Source organism: Choristoneura fumiferana, chromosome 3 (assembly GCF_025370935.1).
Source record: "Choristoneura fumiferana chromosome 3, NRCan_CFum_1, whole genome shotgun sequence".
In the NCBI taxonomy this organism is placed as follows: Eukaryota; Metazoa; Arthropoda; class Insecta; order Lepidoptera; family Tortricidae; genus Choristoneura; species Choristoneura fumiferana.
Genome location: NC_133474.1, coordinates 17,777,170 through 17,795,801, shown reverse-complemented (window position 1 = coordinate 17,795,801; position 18,632 = coordinate 17,777,170). Strand labels below are relative to the sequence as shown.

At 38.7% G+C, this 18,632-nt stretch overlaps 1 protein-coding gene across 1 annotated transcript in view; it reads right to left on the bottom strand.

Annotated features, from left to right (window-relative positions):
* Positions 1-18,632, bottom strand: part of Dhc36C (Dynein heavy chain at 36C) — a 40,644-nt gene that overhangs the window by 1,983 nt on the left and 20,029 nt on the right. The window contains 29 exon segments of the mRNA XM_074084978.1: positions 68-211; positions 879-1,016; positions 1,488-1,639; positions 1,744-1,981; positions 2,457-2,623; positions 3,053-3,209; positions 3,309-3,550; positions 5,320-5,449; positions 7,023-7,175; positions 7,433-7,578; positions 7,649-7,715; positions 7,803-7,944; positions 9,290-9,453; positions 9,705-9,883; positions 10,003-10,144; positions 10,240-10,513; positions 10,599-10,732; positions 11,153-11,306; positions 11,387-11,544; positions 11,638-11,708; positions 14,319-14,514; positions 14,681-14,826; positions 15,149-15,374; positions 15,964-16,146; positions 16,612-16,837; positions 16,920-17,149; positions 17,483-17,671; positions 17,749-17,859; positions 17,946-18,059. Of these exon segments, the coding sequence (XP_073941079.1) occupies positions 68-211; positions 879-1,016; positions 1,488-1,639; positions 1,744-1,981; positions 2,457-2,623; positions 3,053-3,209; positions 3,309-3,550; positions 5,320-5,449; positions 7,023-7,175; positions 7,433-7,578; positions 7,649-7,715; positions 7,803-7,944; positions 9,290-9,453; positions 9,705-9,883; positions 10,003-10,144; positions 10,240-10,513; positions 10,599-10,732; positions 11,153-11,306; positions 11,387-11,544; positions 11,638-11,708; positions 14,319-14,514; positions 14,681-14,826; positions 15,149-15,374; positions 15,964-16,146; positions 16,612-16,837; positions 16,920-17,149; positions 17,483-17,671; positions 17,749-17,859; positions 17,946-18,059 (4,773 nt within the window).

Genomic DNA, 18,632 nt, shown 5'->3' with positions numbered 1-18,632 from the left:
TGGCTGGTTGGCCTTATTATTATCTTGATAGAATTCAATCTACTTTAATACAAACATGATCACTTACTGGTGGGAAAGTGTCGTAGAGTACTTTAGGGAAGGACTCGTCCACGCAGGAATCTTCCATGTTCCAGCGCCCGCCCTCTAAGAACAGCCCATATATGTAGACTCCTTCATCCGGCCGCGTCTCTAGCACGAACGAGTTCTGAACCTGATACCCAAATATATAACAGGCGTAAGTATAGTTTCAGCACTACATTAGACACAGTTCACATTCAATCAACATCAAAAATTATTTAATCGAACAAGGATGCCAAAAACATATGACGCAAATCTACCATTATAAGTATGTATGTATGTAAACTCTTTATTGCACATAAAAATAAAAATACTAATACACAGAGAGGAGAACAAAGGCGAGCTTATCCCTAAAAAAGTAAGCTTATAAGTCATGGTATGGCTTGTGGTTTATTTTATGGCCTCTCACGCAGAGGGTTCTGGGTCCAAACACGGGCTCGCAGCTCTTAATTGAAATATACCACGACCTTTACGGTGAAGGAAAACATCGTGGGAAAAACTACACACACATATTTGAATAAACTAAATGGTGTGGGTGAAGTTCTCAATCTACACTGGGCCCGAGTGAGAACTGCAGCCCAAGCCCTCTCAGTTTGGCAGAAGGCATGTGTTCCGCATTAGGCCTCTATGATGATGATTATGATGACCAAATCTATTATGAATGGCAGTTATGGCCGTAATTTATTCAGAGCTCGCCGATGTATCTGAAGCTGGATTGTCCCTAGGACTATCAGATTTTCAGAAGTTTTCTCAATCACAGCGCATCGATCCGTGTTTTGTTTTCCTGTCAGCAAGCGTACCTCGTAGTGGAAGGCGAGCTGGTCGATGGGTATCTTGTACTTGCGCGCGTAGCTCTGCTGCGCGGCCGTGAGGAACGCCTGCGGGAAGTAGAACCCCGACAGCCAGAACACCACCGGCGGCCCGTTCGCGTGCCAGTGCTACAAGTCAAATTATAATTTTAGCAATTCTTTATCAAGAATAGTCATCATTATTATTATAAACTCACGTTGCTACTTGAGCAAATATCGAACCCATTTTGATATACTGTTGTACGAAAGTAGTACAGTCCAATAGAAAATAACACGATAAAAATACTCTTTACTAAGCTACAGTTGTTGGACCAGTTAGATAACAAAACAAAGAAGAAATTTAAGCCCAAGTGAGAGTTAGTGCCAAATAGAGAACCTCGAGGTGGTTTAAGAATAAGGTAAGGAATTTTACTAGTGTAAAAACCGGATGAGGAGAGGACAATTTTTTTGTTCAGTACAGACAAATGAAATACATTACGGGAAGTAAGATAGAATTCAAAGGAAGAATGAACTTAAAACACTTTATAATGATAACAACAGTAGGTAAGCACAAATTTGAATTTATTTACTTATATAAGAATAAATGTTATGGTGACTAACTTGAAGGAACGCCAAACGCGCAAGCAAATCATCGACGTAGGCAGCGAACGGTTTGAGAGACGGGTAGCTCTTGCCGGCCCACAGCGCCGGGATGCGGCCGCGCACCATGCTGGACAGCACCTCCTCCGTCACGTCCGTGAGCACGCTCACGCCTGGAGATGCCATTACGCATTATACATTACGCATTCAGCTAGCACTTTCAGAACAACTTGGGTACCCTACTAGAAGCTTAGTGTGAGAGAGCAGTTGCAGAGACCTTGCACGGCGCCGATGACGGCGCGCGAGCTGGTGCGCACGATGTTGACGAGGCGCTCGTAGCGCGCCGCCTCCTGGATGACGACGATGGACATGGGCGTCATGTCGGCCGGCTTGATGTCGCCCTCGTGCGACGGCCCCGACAGGATCTTGTTGGGCAGCCGCGCCAGCACGTCCTCCGCGATCGCCATGGCTTGCTGCTCGGGGGTAATGCCACCTCCGCCACCCGCCATCGTGTCCTGTAATAAATCATTATTTTAATGCGTTCCATGAAGTAATTAGAAAATAAGAGAAGAGAAAGTTTATATGTCCCTGTATAATCAAATCAATAGGAATTATTTTTCTTACCAAATATTTCTTTTGTAGATCCTTGTTGCATGAAAAGTTAAAATACTCATTGAAAACTATAAGAACTACGTATGGAAGAGCGACTACTTCTGCGGAATTCTTAGTCATAGACATAATTTAAATGTAACTTACCATACGATCCTAATAGTAGATAACAGCAGCAAGATGAAACATAAAAAAATATTACTTCACTTCCTAAATAAATAACTGTTACTTATAAATGATATGACACAGAAAATACTTCAAAATACATCTATAGCGAATTAATTAAGAATGTGCCAAAACTCAAAACATGAACTCTATCACGTGACGAGGTAACAAGCAATGATATAATTAATTACAAACAAGCAAGTGACTACATGTTACCTGCGTGAGAATGGCGGTGTTAAGCAGCTCCTCGGCCTCGCGGAAATGCTTGGTGATGTCGGCGTTGGGGTGGAAGCCGAACACGCCAGGCGGTGTCGCCACCGGCAGGGAGCGCGCGAAACTAATGAAGTCAGCGTGCTCCTTCAACGTCGGGATGTAGTACGTACCTGCACACAGTAGACATCTAACATAGTCATTTACAAACTAGCAAAGAATATACTTCTCACAAATATGAATAAATAAATAAATATCATGGGACACTTGACACCAATTGACCTAGTCCCAAACTAAGCAAAGCTTGTACTATGGATACTAGGCAACGGATAAACATACTTATATAGATAAATACATACTTATATACATATTAAACATCCAAGACCCGAGAACACACAAATATCTGCCCCGGCCGGGATTCGAACCCAGGACCTCAAGCTTCGTAGTCAGGTTCTCTAACCACTTAGCCATCCGGTCGTCAAATGAAATATGATGAAAGCATCACTGAATTTTATCATCAACTTCTGATTATAGTTATGACACAAAGCACGATAGGATGGCAACACATATTTTTAAAAGTAGAACTAATATTTCTTAAATACCAGTAGCTTCAAGTGAGTACTTCTCGGGACCAATGGTCTTCATATTGTAGAACCTGAAAAGTATCGTGTTGAGACAGCGGCGATCCCAATCGTCGGTCACTCTCCCGCCGTAGTTGCATTCGCCAGTCAGATAGCGAAGCGCAACAAACTGCACGTCCTATTGCAATAATAATTACGTGTTTACAAATTTTAAGTTCGAAAATTGACAACATAACATATTATAGACAGTAAACTTATAATAGGTTGAAGCACTGACTTCGTATTCGTTGAGGAACATGTATAGCTGCGTGATGCTGATGCGCAGGTCAGTCTCGTTGAACTCGTAGCGAATGTTCCAGCCCAGCGGCCCGAACTGCCGCCGCTCCTGCACCACCGCGTGGAAGAAGCACAGCGCAAACAGCATCTTCTTGAAAATCTCTGGCTGTTTGTTGGCTTCGAACCACTCCGGGTCGTTAATTGGATCGCTCTGGTAGGAGCGGGCAATATTCGCTCTCAAACCTAAATAATAATCATTATTCAGAATTTGTTTGTACCAAATATAAACTAGTTACTTCCTGCAAGATGAAAGGACTCGGAAGACTTTTGTAGTTACATCATGTAATTAATATTGTTATGTGCATTAATCAGATGACCCGATTGCTCGTTTGCCTCACTCTCACATTAAATAATTATTTGTGCAACAAGAGAGCAAAGCTGTTTTTTGAAAACTTTGGTCTCGTGTGACACATACAATTTTTCACCTCAGCAGCGAGAACATAATTTAAATGTAACATAAGAATAAAACCTAAACTACCTACCTGTTTAAAAAACAAACACATTTTTTTAAATATTTATAATCCAATTATTAGGAAACAAATATAATAATCATATTTAACACTTCAACTGTCCGTGCATTACATGTAATGCTCGACCTAGCTCTGCTACGTCTAAATGACATCAGAAATGGATAATTCTGTACATTTGTGCATTACCTGTAATGCACAGACGTATTGACCCATGACAGTGGCGAAAGCGAGGGACAGTTAAAGTGTTAAAACCCTTACTCAAAAATTATACGTACAGTCGCGATTACATCTTTAAAAAGTCACCAGAAAGTTAAGAATGCCAAACATTGTTAAAAAGCGGTAAGTAGAGAGGTTTTGAATTCGGAACGAAAAAGTGTCCAGTAGGTACAATACAAATCTCATACTCATAACATGTATTGTAATTTGAACTTAGAACGTCTTGTAAAATATGTCATACTTATTTTTTAATACTGCATAAAGCCTCATCTTTGGGTCATTAAAAAGGTTGAACAATAAACGTATAATTAATTATAAATGTTATTACCTTTAAATATGATTTTATTATCCCATCGATACGACAAAATGTCTCGCGTCTTCCTCAATGTAAGCTAAATCGCTCTTAAATCAAAATGTATCTATTCCAAACATAAGTAATTTTAAATTCACGCATATCTCTCCCTGCGATATCATTAGGACTTTTAGATTATTGAAAGTAAAAAAAAAAACGGAAGACTTGTGGGGCATTAAGGTTCTACATTCCATTTTAGATGTCGTTGCTCCAACTTTAGCTTTTATTTTTAATAGCTGTATAGATGAAGGCGTATGTCCACATTTGATGAAATATAGTAAAGTAGTTCCTATTTTTAAATCAGGTGATAAAGATAATCCCTCTGATTACTTATCGTCCGGTATCCATCCTATCAGCGTTTAGCAAAACATTCGAAAAAATAATGCTGACGCAAATGATCTCGCATTTTAATACCCATAAAATCATGCATCACAGTAGTTCGGATTCACAAAAGGTAGATCTACTACAGACGCGGGTCATAGTTTAGTTAAATTCATATTGCAAGCTTTGGAGAAATCACATGACGTTATAGGTGTATTCTGCGACCTTTAGAAAGATTTTGATTGTGTGGATCATGATACTTTAATTTTTATGTTTACTACATTATGTGTTAAGGGCGTAAAATAAGGAATTACGAACGAGAGTCTATTAGAAGCCCGAAGTCGAAGACTGAGGGCTTTAATGAGTCGATGTTCGTAATTCTAGTACCGCTCGTGCGACATACAATGTTTTTCATCACATTTGCGAGTATATTTGTAAAATAAAACTATTTTTTTTTCAAAATTGCCGATACCGCTGATTGCGCTCTAGCCGCGAGAGGGCGAGCATCCAGATGGGCTGCTCAGCAAGTGGGTGGTTTAAACTTAGCATGCCAAAGGGAGAGTGAAAAAAAAATACTTAATTTCAAGACAAACCTTGTGGGGGTTCATTGGTCATCTTCACACCATTTTGTAGCACATAAACTGGAAAGTGATCCGCTGGATATGAAGTTAGCCAAAGTCTGAAGTCTGAGTTAGTATTATCCGGGGTAAGACCTTCACAAATCTGTCGATCAATAATAAAGTGTAAATGTGATTTATTGGTGAGATTGCATAAAAGTCTGCTATGCTATGAAGTAAACTGTCGTAGGGCAGAAGTACCGGTTTTGGCCACCTTAAGCCCGTTTTTGGCCAGTTGACATTTGCAGTCATATATAAAAAGTTATAGTATTAAAATAAGGGTAGTATTTAAACGCACATAAAAAGTCCTTTTTTTATGCAAAAAAAAAACCGAATTCACATCAAAATTACTGATTGCACAGCAAAATACTCCACTCAAAATATTACGTAATAAACCGCAACTTAGGTATATTCGTAGCGTACCGCTACTTATCTTAAAGTAAAGCATTTTTATTATTGCACAGCTAATAATGACTAACGCACATCATACCTTGTAAATCTTTGTTACATTAAATGAAACAGCATTTTATTTGACATATCATCTTATTATTAAGTACATCTTAATATTTATTAAGTACAACATATGTATACCTATCAATTTATTTTCAGTATTTATATACTTTTTACATCAAGTAAATTACATAACCAGCACTAGTAGGGGCCAAATTATTTCCTAAATAAATTAGGTTCTGGCGCTTCGCCGGCCGCTACCGCGGCGCGCTCGCTTCGCTCGCTCGGCCCGCGCGTTGTGGTCGCAATTGTACCTAACGCTCCTCCTCGCTCCGCTCGTCGTCGTACCTAATCTTCCAGTGCCAAATTGTCAATAAAAGTTATTTTGCTATGAGAAGAGTATCATCTGCGCACGCTCTAATTAATTTGCTATGCAGTCAGTATTTTTGGTGTGATTGAACCTAGTATTTTTGTATATTGTAGCTTGATGTATATTTTCGAATTACATATCTGCAGTACTTAGTTTTGCTAAACATTTAGTTAATTTGTATTGAAATAATTTAATTGATGTACAAAAGTATATAAATGATGAGAATAAATTGATAGGCAATTATTTATTTGATGTGCAATTAATAATTTCCTTTAAAATAATGTTTAGTGAGTTTTCAAAAGTTTATACTGAAACGAATTTAGTTTATCACTAATTTATTACTATAGATTGCCCGATCAGTTGTTGAAGTCATTTTCTATGACGACCGCTTTTAGGCTTATTAAGGACATTCTTTCGAGCCTCAAACTATTTATTTCAAACGCTAATAAGCTGTCGGGATAGGTACTCCAAAAGTTCGTAAAATTTCAGCTTGCGACTTTTCCCTTTTGAGCGCTGCCGCAACAGCCTGTTTTATATCGTTTGAATATTCTTTGTATTTCGCCATGTTACAAGAAGTCTACTGATATTTATTCATGAAATATTTATTGTTTGTAAAAAATTAAAAGAATAAACTTGTCAAAATATTTGTGAACCAGTAAAATGTAAAATTTTGGGGCGTGTGTTTAAATATTATCAAAAGAAATAACTTTTTGCCTAATTCGAGGATGTCTTAAGCCATTCATTATTTAAGCAGCAAATAAGTAGGCATAACTAATATGATTAACATAATATCGAAACTTTTGTTGGAGTCAAAATACTTTTGATCGCTACTGTATAGCATTTCGATGAAGGTACAAACCTTTTCTAGCATCGGCATCCAGCTCTTGGCTAGGTGGCAATTCTGTAATACTACCCAGGTTCCAAAACGAACGCCTTCATCAATAAGTTTCACGGCTATAGGCCCTTGCCCCTGCCCCAGAGACAGGGAAAACAAGCGAGAAGCTCCAAAACCCTTTAGAAAAAATACTTTATTAACTTTAGCTAAATAATAATCTACATAATATAGCTCTAATATAACAAAGAGGAATTGAGAAAATATTGCTGTTTTTTTTTCGTATAAATAGAAGTTGATTAACGAAATTCCACAAGCGATTTTAAAATCTTTCAGAATGTTAATTATCAAAAGACAAAAGCAAAATTTTCACAAGACACAAGCGAAGTCGCAGGTAAACTAGTTTGTTATATTTTTTTTCTCAATTTAGTACGTACCTGGTCATCAGCAAACTTGAGCAACGTGCCCATGGGGTCTGATCCGGGTGTTAGAACAAACAAAAGAGGTATGCAACAGTGAGAGTCGGCATAAGAAGATGCCAGATCGAATAACGGAGGCTCCACAAATTGTCGTCCCATCGAACCTGTAATATTGATGATCAGTACCTGACACTATCAACTTAGGTATTTTATTTTTATCCTAGTGTTGTTTACCTTCTACGAAGTTTTGGACAGCTGGAACCATCATATCCAAGCGCATGCAACGTAGCACCATCAATTTCTGTTGAAAATAAATCTTCAGATAGAAATGTACAGTTTGAATAATAAGGAGCAAATAATATAAATAACCTGTGAACTCGTCTGATACCTCAAAGGGAGTAAGATTTGTGTTCCATGGTTCTGGGATTGGTTGATTGTGAGGATCCTCTGTGTTGCAAAAATCCTCCCATTCACTCGTATGCTCCATGAAGTGGTCTACAATTCCGTGAAACGGTTCGATTTCGTTCAATCTGGTAATGATAACTTTAAATTATTAATTTAGCGAAAATTATCAAAAGTACTTAGATTCTTTACATTGTTTCATTACATGACTTTATTATCACACATACGGTCGAGCATTTACCGCGCGAAGAACTGGATCAGCTTGAAAATTTACGTGAAAATTGAATCGACTCCTTAAAAATACGAAAATATTTTTTTACTAATCTGTTTCATGTCGGTGCCTTAGCCAGCAGGAGTGATAAAAACCTAATAAATAGTATGTGGGTAGCGACACTGGCCCTGGCTTGTGCTGAGGCATCCACTTCAAGTAGATAAGAAGTTATTTTTTTGCTATTAATTTTGGAGTTGGTTCAATTTTAAGTTACAATAGATTACACTGTGAGCTCTTAAAAAAACCTTTGGATTTTAGAAGCATTCTTCGGGTATTGACGATGACATGCAATCGTGATATGCGGTTCTGTTTTGTTATCAACTTGCAAAACTTTTCGAAATTACCGTAAAAAGTTATGGAAAGAATATCCATTAGTACAAAATAAACCTTACTGTAATAATATTACAGTTATTAATATTTTTCTAATTTTAATACAATATGACTTTTTGTCATGATACAAATAAAACAAAATCAGCATTTTCTTCCATCGTTAATTTAAATAGAGAACACCCCGCCTTAACACACTACTTTTATTTGGATGTATATAGAGCTGTTATACTGTGTCTACTTCTCTTGGGTATGTCAAATTAATTTTTTTGGTCTGCTTCGTTTAATATTTTTTAATGTACTTTTCGAAATCCTCGTTGCTTCTTTAACTCGGTCTTGAACCTCATTAAAATATTTACAATCAACACATTTCTAGAAAATTTCAGCTTCTTTAAAAAACTTATATACATTATAATTATAAACAATTTCCCGTTATTGGCTATTTACAGAAATACCCTATTTAAGTTGACACCCCATAGAAATCAATTTTCGAAAAATAAACTAAATAAATAAGCAAGTGGTTGTTTTAACTGCTCTATATAAATCAATGAAAACACAACGAGTGCACTCTCCGCGTGATGGATTGCTACTAAGTCAAAAAGACAATTGTCATTTTCTACAACACGAATCCTTCCTATTTCCCCCGAAACCCGAAGGTTTTTTTAAGAGCTCACGGATTGTAATGTCAACTGCTCGTTATCTTTTACAAAACAATGTTTTTAAATGACAGATTTGAGGTTACAAACATGAAAAATAACAAAAAAAAACTGAATTTCCTCTATTCTTGAAGTCTGTTAAAATATCTACTATAATATTTATAAATAATATTTACTTCCTAAGATAAATACTATAAAATCAACTCTGTTAAAACTCACCCATTAAACTCAGACCAGGCTTGGGGGCTGAGGAAAGACACAGGATTAGGCGGGACATTCCTCGGCTGTGCCCCACCGAGTAAGAATAAAACTTTATATTGTTCGAGCTCACCTTCTGCTACCAATATAGTGATAGTAAGCAGTAGTGAGAAAACTAGTTTATCCTGAAACAAAAAATCGCATACAATCAACAAACATGTTTTCTGAATCGACTCGTTTTGAGACGCTTATCACGTTCATTTTGAAATTCCCTTGTACAGTCACCTGCAATATCTGCCACAGCGGAGCGTGCAAATATATCTCACACGTCCTACCGGCCCTAGAAATAGAGTCGTATCAGATATTGGTGCTGGTGACTGTACTTCCACTTCTACTTTCCTTATCTTCTACTTGACGGGTTTTTAAGACGAGTTACCTTCTCAAACAGACTCCTGCAGATGTTGGCGTAGAGTGAGTACGTGAAATAAGCACGTAGTATCTCCAACCGCTCGGGAATTTCATCCACTTTTTCCGTGTTATCTATAGCCGCTGTGAAAAGACCTTCAAACCATCCCAGAGAATACTGATACATGGGATCAATATTTGCCAAAGATGCTGCAAATAAATAAAAAGTCATCATTAAAAAAATAAAGTCATAATAAAGGGTCATGAAATCGCGATTCATATGTATAATGTCATGCAAAATAGTAACTATTCAGGTCAATCAAGTTTACCAATGAGAAAAAACAAGTTTGTAGAGTGTACCGCAATTGGTACATAATCATCTCGTGCAACATCAATAGCTTTTTCGGTAACCATCGCTACTTCCTGTTTTTCTTTAATTTCATTTGACGTGTCCTTAGCAGAGTTTAAAATCTACAAAAGATAAATCGAATAATTTAGGTATGTTTATCATTAAAAAAATTAAGAATAAAGGAATATCAAATTTCAAAGCCTGTTCTATCTTTTACCTGCACAGCTGCCTCATCTTCTAAGAGATGTTCAGATGTGGATAGCACGTTGAGGATTTTCTTTTCAATATCTTGTAAAAGGCGTCTGTGCTCGGCACCTTGCGTGGTAAGATCTGACTTGGCTTGCTGCAGGTCAGGCCTCTCTCTCGCCACCACGCGAGATAGCAATTGAGCTTGTAAACCATCTTTGGCAAGCATAAAATTAACAAGTGTCACGCGCACACCCACTTCAGGTAAGTAATGAGGGTTTGCTAACTTAGTACTTATGTATAATCTGTGAAACAGAAACGAGCAACGCTTTGTAGTAAAAGAGACAACGAAAAAATCTTCGGTTTAAATCAAGACAGAAGCAAACATACTTAAAATCTTTGTTATACTCCACAATAGTGTCACCAATTTTAATGCAAAGCGCGCCGCCCTGACGAAACGTTTGCTGCTGAAGAAGGGGTTCCAGCATAGGATCCAATTCTTCTAGGACGTTTTCTAGCAAAACCTATATAGATTAAAACAGTTCGTTCAGTATCTAAGAATAAAAAAATGTGACAATTATATTCTATTCTATTCTACATATCCTATCATTGTTATATTTATTACTTACCTGCTACGCAAAAGTACACAAGTTACACGAAAGTATTAGTTACTCTATCACGCTCAAACTACTGGACTGGATGGTTTTTGTTATGCGTATGTAGTTATTTGGAAATACTTTATATCCCGCAAAATAGTTAACGTAGCTTCTGTGAGAAAACGATAAACGAACTCGATAGAAGAGGTTGTGAAAAACAGCGAATATTTTTACTGCCATGATCACCTGTCAAAGCTGCTATATTTCGTTTAAAATATTTTGAACATTTGCCATCCTAGAATTTTACAAACACCGATAATCCCGCCCCTCCAAAAGCTACGGTCATACCGGTTGCCCAAATTGCACTGCATTTTCCAGGATTCTGCCAAGGTCAGCCTGGGTCATGCGTACTATGCTAATGTTATTTTTCTTCTCCAAGTTCTTGATCCAGCGATTTGCTTGGCCTTGTGGGTCGATCATGAGCGGCCACCGCCGCGCTGTCCTGTTTTCATGTACAACATTAGTGTTCCAGACAAACTAAGAAAAATCGATGTACATGTTTATAGATAAGTGATATCTTACATGATAATAATAGCGCTTTCTACACTGAAATTATCGGATGGTAGGCCATCAATGTTCCACTGTTGGATAACAACCGGCTCACCCAAAGAGTCGATCAGGCTGAAGTCGAGAGTGCAAACAATGCCACAATCATGACACGCGTGCGCCCATTTCTTTACCTTTAAGGAAAAATTTAGTAAATTATGTAATATCCAAGACGCTTTGGTTGGATTTCAGTAACAAGTCAATTTGCAGCATTGTTAAAATCATACTTGATCGATTCTAAATGACGCCGTAAATGGTCCCAGATAAGCTATGATGCCAGCGGCGATTAGGATGTCACCTGTAAAAGATAGATTTTTCAAATAATCGAGTTGTCAAAATTATAAAACTAAGACCAGTCTTTACTATTTTTTATTTTTTGGCCGCTTTTGCCGAGTGAAATACTATCACTAGCCCAAGCGTCATAATCATAGTTTTATAACAAACTGGCCAAGTGCAAGTCGCACTCGAGCACGAAGGGTTCCGTACCATTATCTATACAACATTAGACAGTAGCAAAAAAACTGCATAAAAAATCATGTTTTTTGTATGAGAGCCACGCTTAAATATTTATTTTATTTTAAATCAATAGTTTATTTTTAAAGTGATTATACAACTAAAGATTCTGTGAATATTTCAAGCGTCTATCTGTTGCCGTTATTATAATATCAAGCAAAAAACGGAAAACAATCACGTCGAGTCCCCCTTAAAATATTTATTTTATTCTGTTTTTAGTATTTGTTGTTATAGCGGCCACAACAATACATAATCTGTGAAAATTTCAAGTGTCTATCTATTACGACTCAAGAGATAGAGCCCTGTGGCAGACGGACGGACAGACAGACAGCGGAGTCTCAGTAATAGGGTTCCGATGGCACACTTTGGGTACAGAACCCTAAAAACAGGTAAGCTCCATCAAACGTAATTTTATCTACAAATTCCAAGTTCAATACAGTTTTTATCATAATATTATGGAAATTTTCTCCCGTCAGAGTGCAGCACTAGCACAAAACCGTAAGCAGTGTTTTGAGTATCTTAAATTCCATAACATCGTATCACTTCAATTTTTTTTTTGAAATATAGCTCTATATCGTTACTATCCATATAAATATGCAGTTGTGAAAATGGAAATTACGCAGGAAAATTTACGTGCGATATTTTTTTACAGCTTCAAAAGGGGATAACGCGTCTTCAGTGCTTTGAAGAGCAGGCTACGTTTTTTAATAATAAAACACCATGCATCCAACTATGGAACGCTGGTATTTAGAATTTCTCTAGTCTTAGTGATAGGCACCGTGAAGGTCGACCAAAAACAGACGTAACCCAGAAGAACATTGATGCTGTATGGCAACTGATCGTCGAAGATAGCCATTCGACATACCGTTAGATAGAAGCTTCATTAAGCATTTCAGGGACCAGTGTTCAAAATATTTTGCATGATCACTTAGGCGTAAAAAAATTGATCTCACGCTGGATACCACATTTACTTAGTGAAGACCAAAAAATGGCTCGCGTTAGATGGTGTCGCAGATCTCTGCGGCAATTCAACCGAGGAGACTCTAAACACGTTTATGACGAATCTTGGATATGCCTACGATCCGGATTCTAAACAGCAGTCGACTGTTTGGGTGTTCCAAGATAAGCCGAAACCGACCAAAGTCACGAGCACTTCAAAAAAAAATGGTCGCCACGTCTGTAGAGAAAAATGGCCACGTTGCTACCAACGTGCTCGAAGACCGTAAAACAGTTAATGCTGACTGGTATACCACTGTTTGTTTACCTGAAGTTATCGGCGAGTTCCGAAAAAATAACCCAAGACGTGCGTCGTATAATAGTACTGCACCACGATTACGTTTTACGCCCGGCCGACAATTGCGTTTTAAAAAGAGCAAAACGTCTAAAATCTGGAACACCCGCCGTACAGCCCAGACTTAAGAACTAATGATTTCTTCACTGCAGAAGAAATCATTAGTTGCAGGTGGTAGGACCTTGTGCAAGGTCCGCCCGGATTGCTACCACCATCTTGCTCGCTAATCCTGCCGTGAAGCAGCAGTGCTTTCACTGTTGTGTTTCGGCGTGGAGAGTAAGACAGCCGGTGAAATAACTGGTACTTGAGGTATTCCATCTTAGGCCTCTAGGTTGGCAACGCATCTGCAATACCATGGTGTTGCAGTTGTCTATGGGCGGTGGTGATCTCTTACCATCAGGAGACCCACTTGCTCATTTGCCATCCAGTCGAATAAAAAAATAAAAAAAAAAAAAAACTTTTCCAAAAATCAAGCAACGACTTCGTGGTCAACGGTACCGGACGCCTGAAGAAGCGGTTGAGGCATACAAAACGGCCATTTTGGAGACCCCGACTTCGGACTGGAACAAATGTTTCGAAAACTGGTTCGATCGAATGAAAAAGTGTATTACATATTACGGTGATTACTTTGAAAAACAATAAATACCATTTAACTCTTAAATTGTCTTTATTTTTCCAAACGACACAAGTTAAAAGGCAACCCTTGTATATCAAGATTTCTATAGGAAGGTACTAAGTAATACTCTTTGGTCATGATCTGTCATGACACATTATCATGGGTTTGCGCTAGTGTCGCCCCCTGCGTAGAGCTTTGCCTAATATGCCCTATTGGTAAGTTTCCTCGCAAATGGGGTGGGGTGGTGTATTTTACGGAGTGGTACGTGAATGTCAGAGGTTGCAAACATTCCCAGTTATCAATAAACTTTATAATGTGGTCTACTGCTAGTAATAGCCTGGCAATGCTGTTAATCTTTAAATAAGTTATTTATACCTACGTATTGCTCAGACAACACGGTCCTCAACTAACTTCTAACAAGCTCTGGTTTGTAATTTCTCATTTACAGCTCCTAAGACACCATTAATTAATTACGATTCAAATCATACCAGTCAATGAATTATATGTTTCTCGTAAATCTTTAGCTATTTGCGTCCACCTGGTCTTCTCCCCTCCTAATCCTGAGATAAGCATTTCAGCTCGTTTTAACTTGTTACTGCAGTCCATCACTTCATCGTCAAGTGCCTTTTGCTGCCGACTTTGTGCTGCTAGAGCTTCTTCCAATCCGTCCAATTTAAGTTGTACCTAAATGACATACCGGTTTAACATATTATCACGGCTGTGTAATTTACGGAAGCAATGTCGTATTCTTTTTAAGTAATTAAAATAGCTTTATAGGTAAATGATAGCATTTTCTGGCTGTACGGAGACTTCGTTTTATACCCAAGCAAAAATGAAACTGAGATAATACCTCTCTGAGCTGCGCCTGCTTAACGGCGAGCGCGGCCATGGCCTTGTCGTAGACGGCCTGTGCGGCCGCGAGCCGCTGCTTCTTCGGCGCCACCACCTTCGCCACCTTGTCGTACTTCGTCATGGCGATCACCCACTTGCACATACCTTGCGGGGACAATTATAAGGTTATTTCGCATTATTTGCTCATAATATATGAAGGGAATAAACAGCAAATTAAATAATAATCAGAATGTTTTCAAAACTTTGAAAACAATAAAATGCCCTTTGATCATTAAGTTTCAACAGAGTAAGATCTCGCTTTGATTAACCGGGTATTTGACCCGTATCGTGAAAGTGAGTCGAGTGTAGGTAAGTGTCGCCAGGCTCATAATTATGTACGAATCGTAGAACCACTAGAGCACCCGAAATTTTGTCGGGCACGACACCCGACAAGTGGGAAATGGGGGATAAGTGGAAGAAGCTGTACCCTCAGCTGCAGTGGAGACGGTGCGAATCTTCTCGGGCACGAAGCCTTCGTCCTGCATGACAGTCTTCATAAGCTTGGCCATAACAGCTGGCGGGATGTTATCCTTGTCATAGTTCTGCAGCCCCTCCAGGAATTTGATGTCGTTCAGCAGCTTCTTGGACGGGCCCCACCAATCCTCCACCGTGCCCACGCCTGATGGGTTCGGCACTTTGTCTGGCTTCATCTCCTGATGTACATTCAACCAATCAAGTCAATATTTGACTCACCGTTAATAAAATCTTAGCAAGTAATTAAAAATTTAGCGCATTCTGAATCAAATCACTTCCATGTGATTTTTCAAAAATATTTACTTACCGGGTCATCCTTTTAATGAGCATAAAAAATAAAAAATAAGAATGTAATACAGCAAGAAAAATAAATTATTCAGCTTAACCACGACCATAGCTCTCTCTAGTCAATCTGAGAGATCATGGATGTTGTACGGTCTTTATGGCATACCTACCACTATCAAGAATCAATCAATGAATAAGCAGTAATATATTTTCATCGCACTTGCTCGTAAGCAATGTTGTAACATGCAGGCTAACTTAGTTGCAGCCCCCTAAACAAAACTCAAGGATATTTTTGCGTATTACGCTTAAAAGCGTAATGAGTTTGATGTGTGTACTGGTACTGGGGCGTGCAGTTCAGGCACCCGGCGGGGTGGGGGTAATAATTCCTTTTTTACCGTCCTTAAGACATAATGTACTATAACAACTTTGGGTAATTCCGATACCCGAATGCAAACACAAAAAAAAGTCAGAATAGAAACATACCTTAAGAATACAAATGGCTTCCATGACTAGCCTGATGCCTCTAGGAGGACTCTTCATGGTCTTGATAAAGGTGATATCCTGAGGAGTGAGTGTATCTAGAGCCGCTAAAGCGACGTTAAGGATCGGCATGGCTTCTGCTAAGTCAGCATCGCACTCTTCTTTTATCCCTTGAGCCTCTGCCGCCTTGAAGAAGAAACAAGATGAACCAATGATATTGTAGTAACCAACTAATGATTCACTTTTTATAAGTCACTACACTCATGACACTCTCTCGATTAATAAAGGTTTATTTAACCTTCACGACGGTTTTCTTGGGAAAATAGTGTGGTGGTTTCCCTTTACTTTCCACATCGTAGTGTATGGAGTTCCTAGTTGGCAATAGAGAACGCCACTGCCCATTCTCACGTCAAGTCCCTTAGGGGAAAATTCGAAAACCTAGCACGGCACAGCCAACTAATGTTTAGCTAACGATAATAGTAAGAGACGAAAGGATGGACTTATTTTAATCCTGACATAATATTACGATGGCGTATTTCACTTTTGTTATATAATTTGCCTGTTCGTTAATCTATAACTTTGCCTGTATTAAGAAAACATTACGTGAGCGAAACTTTGAACTACTTGACATTTCATATATTGCCTACAAACCTGTTCCTCAGCAGCCGCTTGATCAACCAGCACTTCGGCCGCTACTAATGCTACCCCTTCTTTTTCTTTTTCTACTTTAGCAGTAGTTTCCGCCACCGCTGCTGCACCAGCTGCCAGTTTCGGTTGCAGAACCTCTAAAGCTTCTTGCAGCGCTGCGACTGACTTGGCAGCGATAGCGAGCTGATCCAAACCGATGAGATATCTTTTTTCGCCTAATAATAGCTCTCTGTTGAATTTAATAATTAAAGCATTCATTCGGTTTCTTTTTTGAACAAAAAAAATTCACAGTGTTTAAAGCATGCACGTACGTCCGTTTCTTATTGAGAAGTGATTTGAACATATTGATAAGCTCCAGGTAGGCGGTGGGCGTGACGTAGTTGTACCGCTTGAGCCGCAGCAGGAACTGGCGCGTGAGCTCCTGCGTGTCCACGTGGAACACCTGGCACAGCTTGATGGCCGTGTCGCGCTCCAGGTCCGTCAGCTCCACGTCGTTCAAGAACCGCGTCGCCACCGCTAGCAGAGCGTCTGGAGGCCATTCCTACAATTTTTAACCGACTTCAAAAAAGGAGGAGCTTCTATGGTCCAATGTTTGTATTTTTAAGTCTAATTACAAAAATAAATTATATTGCCTAATGCTCACCTTGTAATTTTATTTTTCTCTGTGTATCTGTTTTCTGTATGTCTGGTGTACAATAAAGAGTCTTTGTATTGTATTGTATTGTATAAATTTACGAAACAGATTCACGACAGTTAATCTAGATTAACAAACAACATGCTTAAGTATGCAATCAAGATCAGCAATTGCTGATTTGATTTACAAATCTTGGTGTTTATGGCCAAGTGGCTGATATACATCTAATATATCGATGACCTGGAACCAATCGATCGTGCAGCAGTTGACGAGGGCGGGGAACTTGCGGATGCGCGTGCGCAGCGAGGTGCCGGCGGGCGACATGGCCAGCACGATGTGCAGCTGGTCGCGCACGATGGACACGAAGTACGCGTACAGCGCCGTCGGGCTGCCGTCCGTCTGCAGCGACTTGTCCCGTTGCCGGTCGATCTGAGGACCACCAGGTTAGTCAGCTCGTGGTCGAAAAGGCGCGTAGGCAGTAAGAAGAAAATTCTTAGATTACTTACGACTCTCATTTTTTCACATATTTCTGCCTTTTCATCAGCTCCAAAGATATTAGGAACTTCTCCAGAATTCAGCATGTTGTTAACGTCTTCTAGAAAGCCTTCTTCTTTTATCTGTACTTGTGATTATTGATAAAGAATGAGAAAAGTTGATAAGGTAGAAAAACCTTGTCTGTCTCTCATGGTTATCCATGCCTTACCTGGGATTCAATAAACAGGAACACCATGTGTAGATCTGGAGTGCTTGACTTCCGTAGTAAAGTTTTTAGATCTTCTCGCCATTCCGTTTTTCCGTATGTACGGCTCATCTCAACCTGAAGTTTGTATGAAAGTGTTAAGGCCAGGACATTTTAAATTGTTTTTGTTCAATTTTTTTTTTGTTCATGTGTTGTTAGATTTATTTCACTAACTTACATTGACTATAGTAGATTGTACAACAAGAGCATAAAACGAGCCATTTTACCCAAGACGTTCATATAGTCACCCGAGCCGGTACGGCGAGGATGGATAGACACGTCGAGGGGAAAATGGATTTAATGCTCAAGTTTTACACTCTGCTTTTCACTTCAATGGCGATGAAATGAAATAGCAACAGTGAAAACAATTGTTCACTCACTACGTAAATTTAATTTTTCATGCATTACTATATATAATTATATTTTTTATAGTTTTAGTGATTTATTTTGGTTGATTTTTAGTTTTATATAAACAAAAAAATGTATTAAAAAAATATAAAGAAACTTCTTTGTTTGTGGCTGTTGACACCTAATTACCTTGGTCTTAGACGAAGATTTTATTTTATGCACTAGTGCATAAAAAGTCATTTTATGTCGCCTAGATCCAGCATAAACACCAACTTTACGCGCATGAGAAGTGATATATAGTTA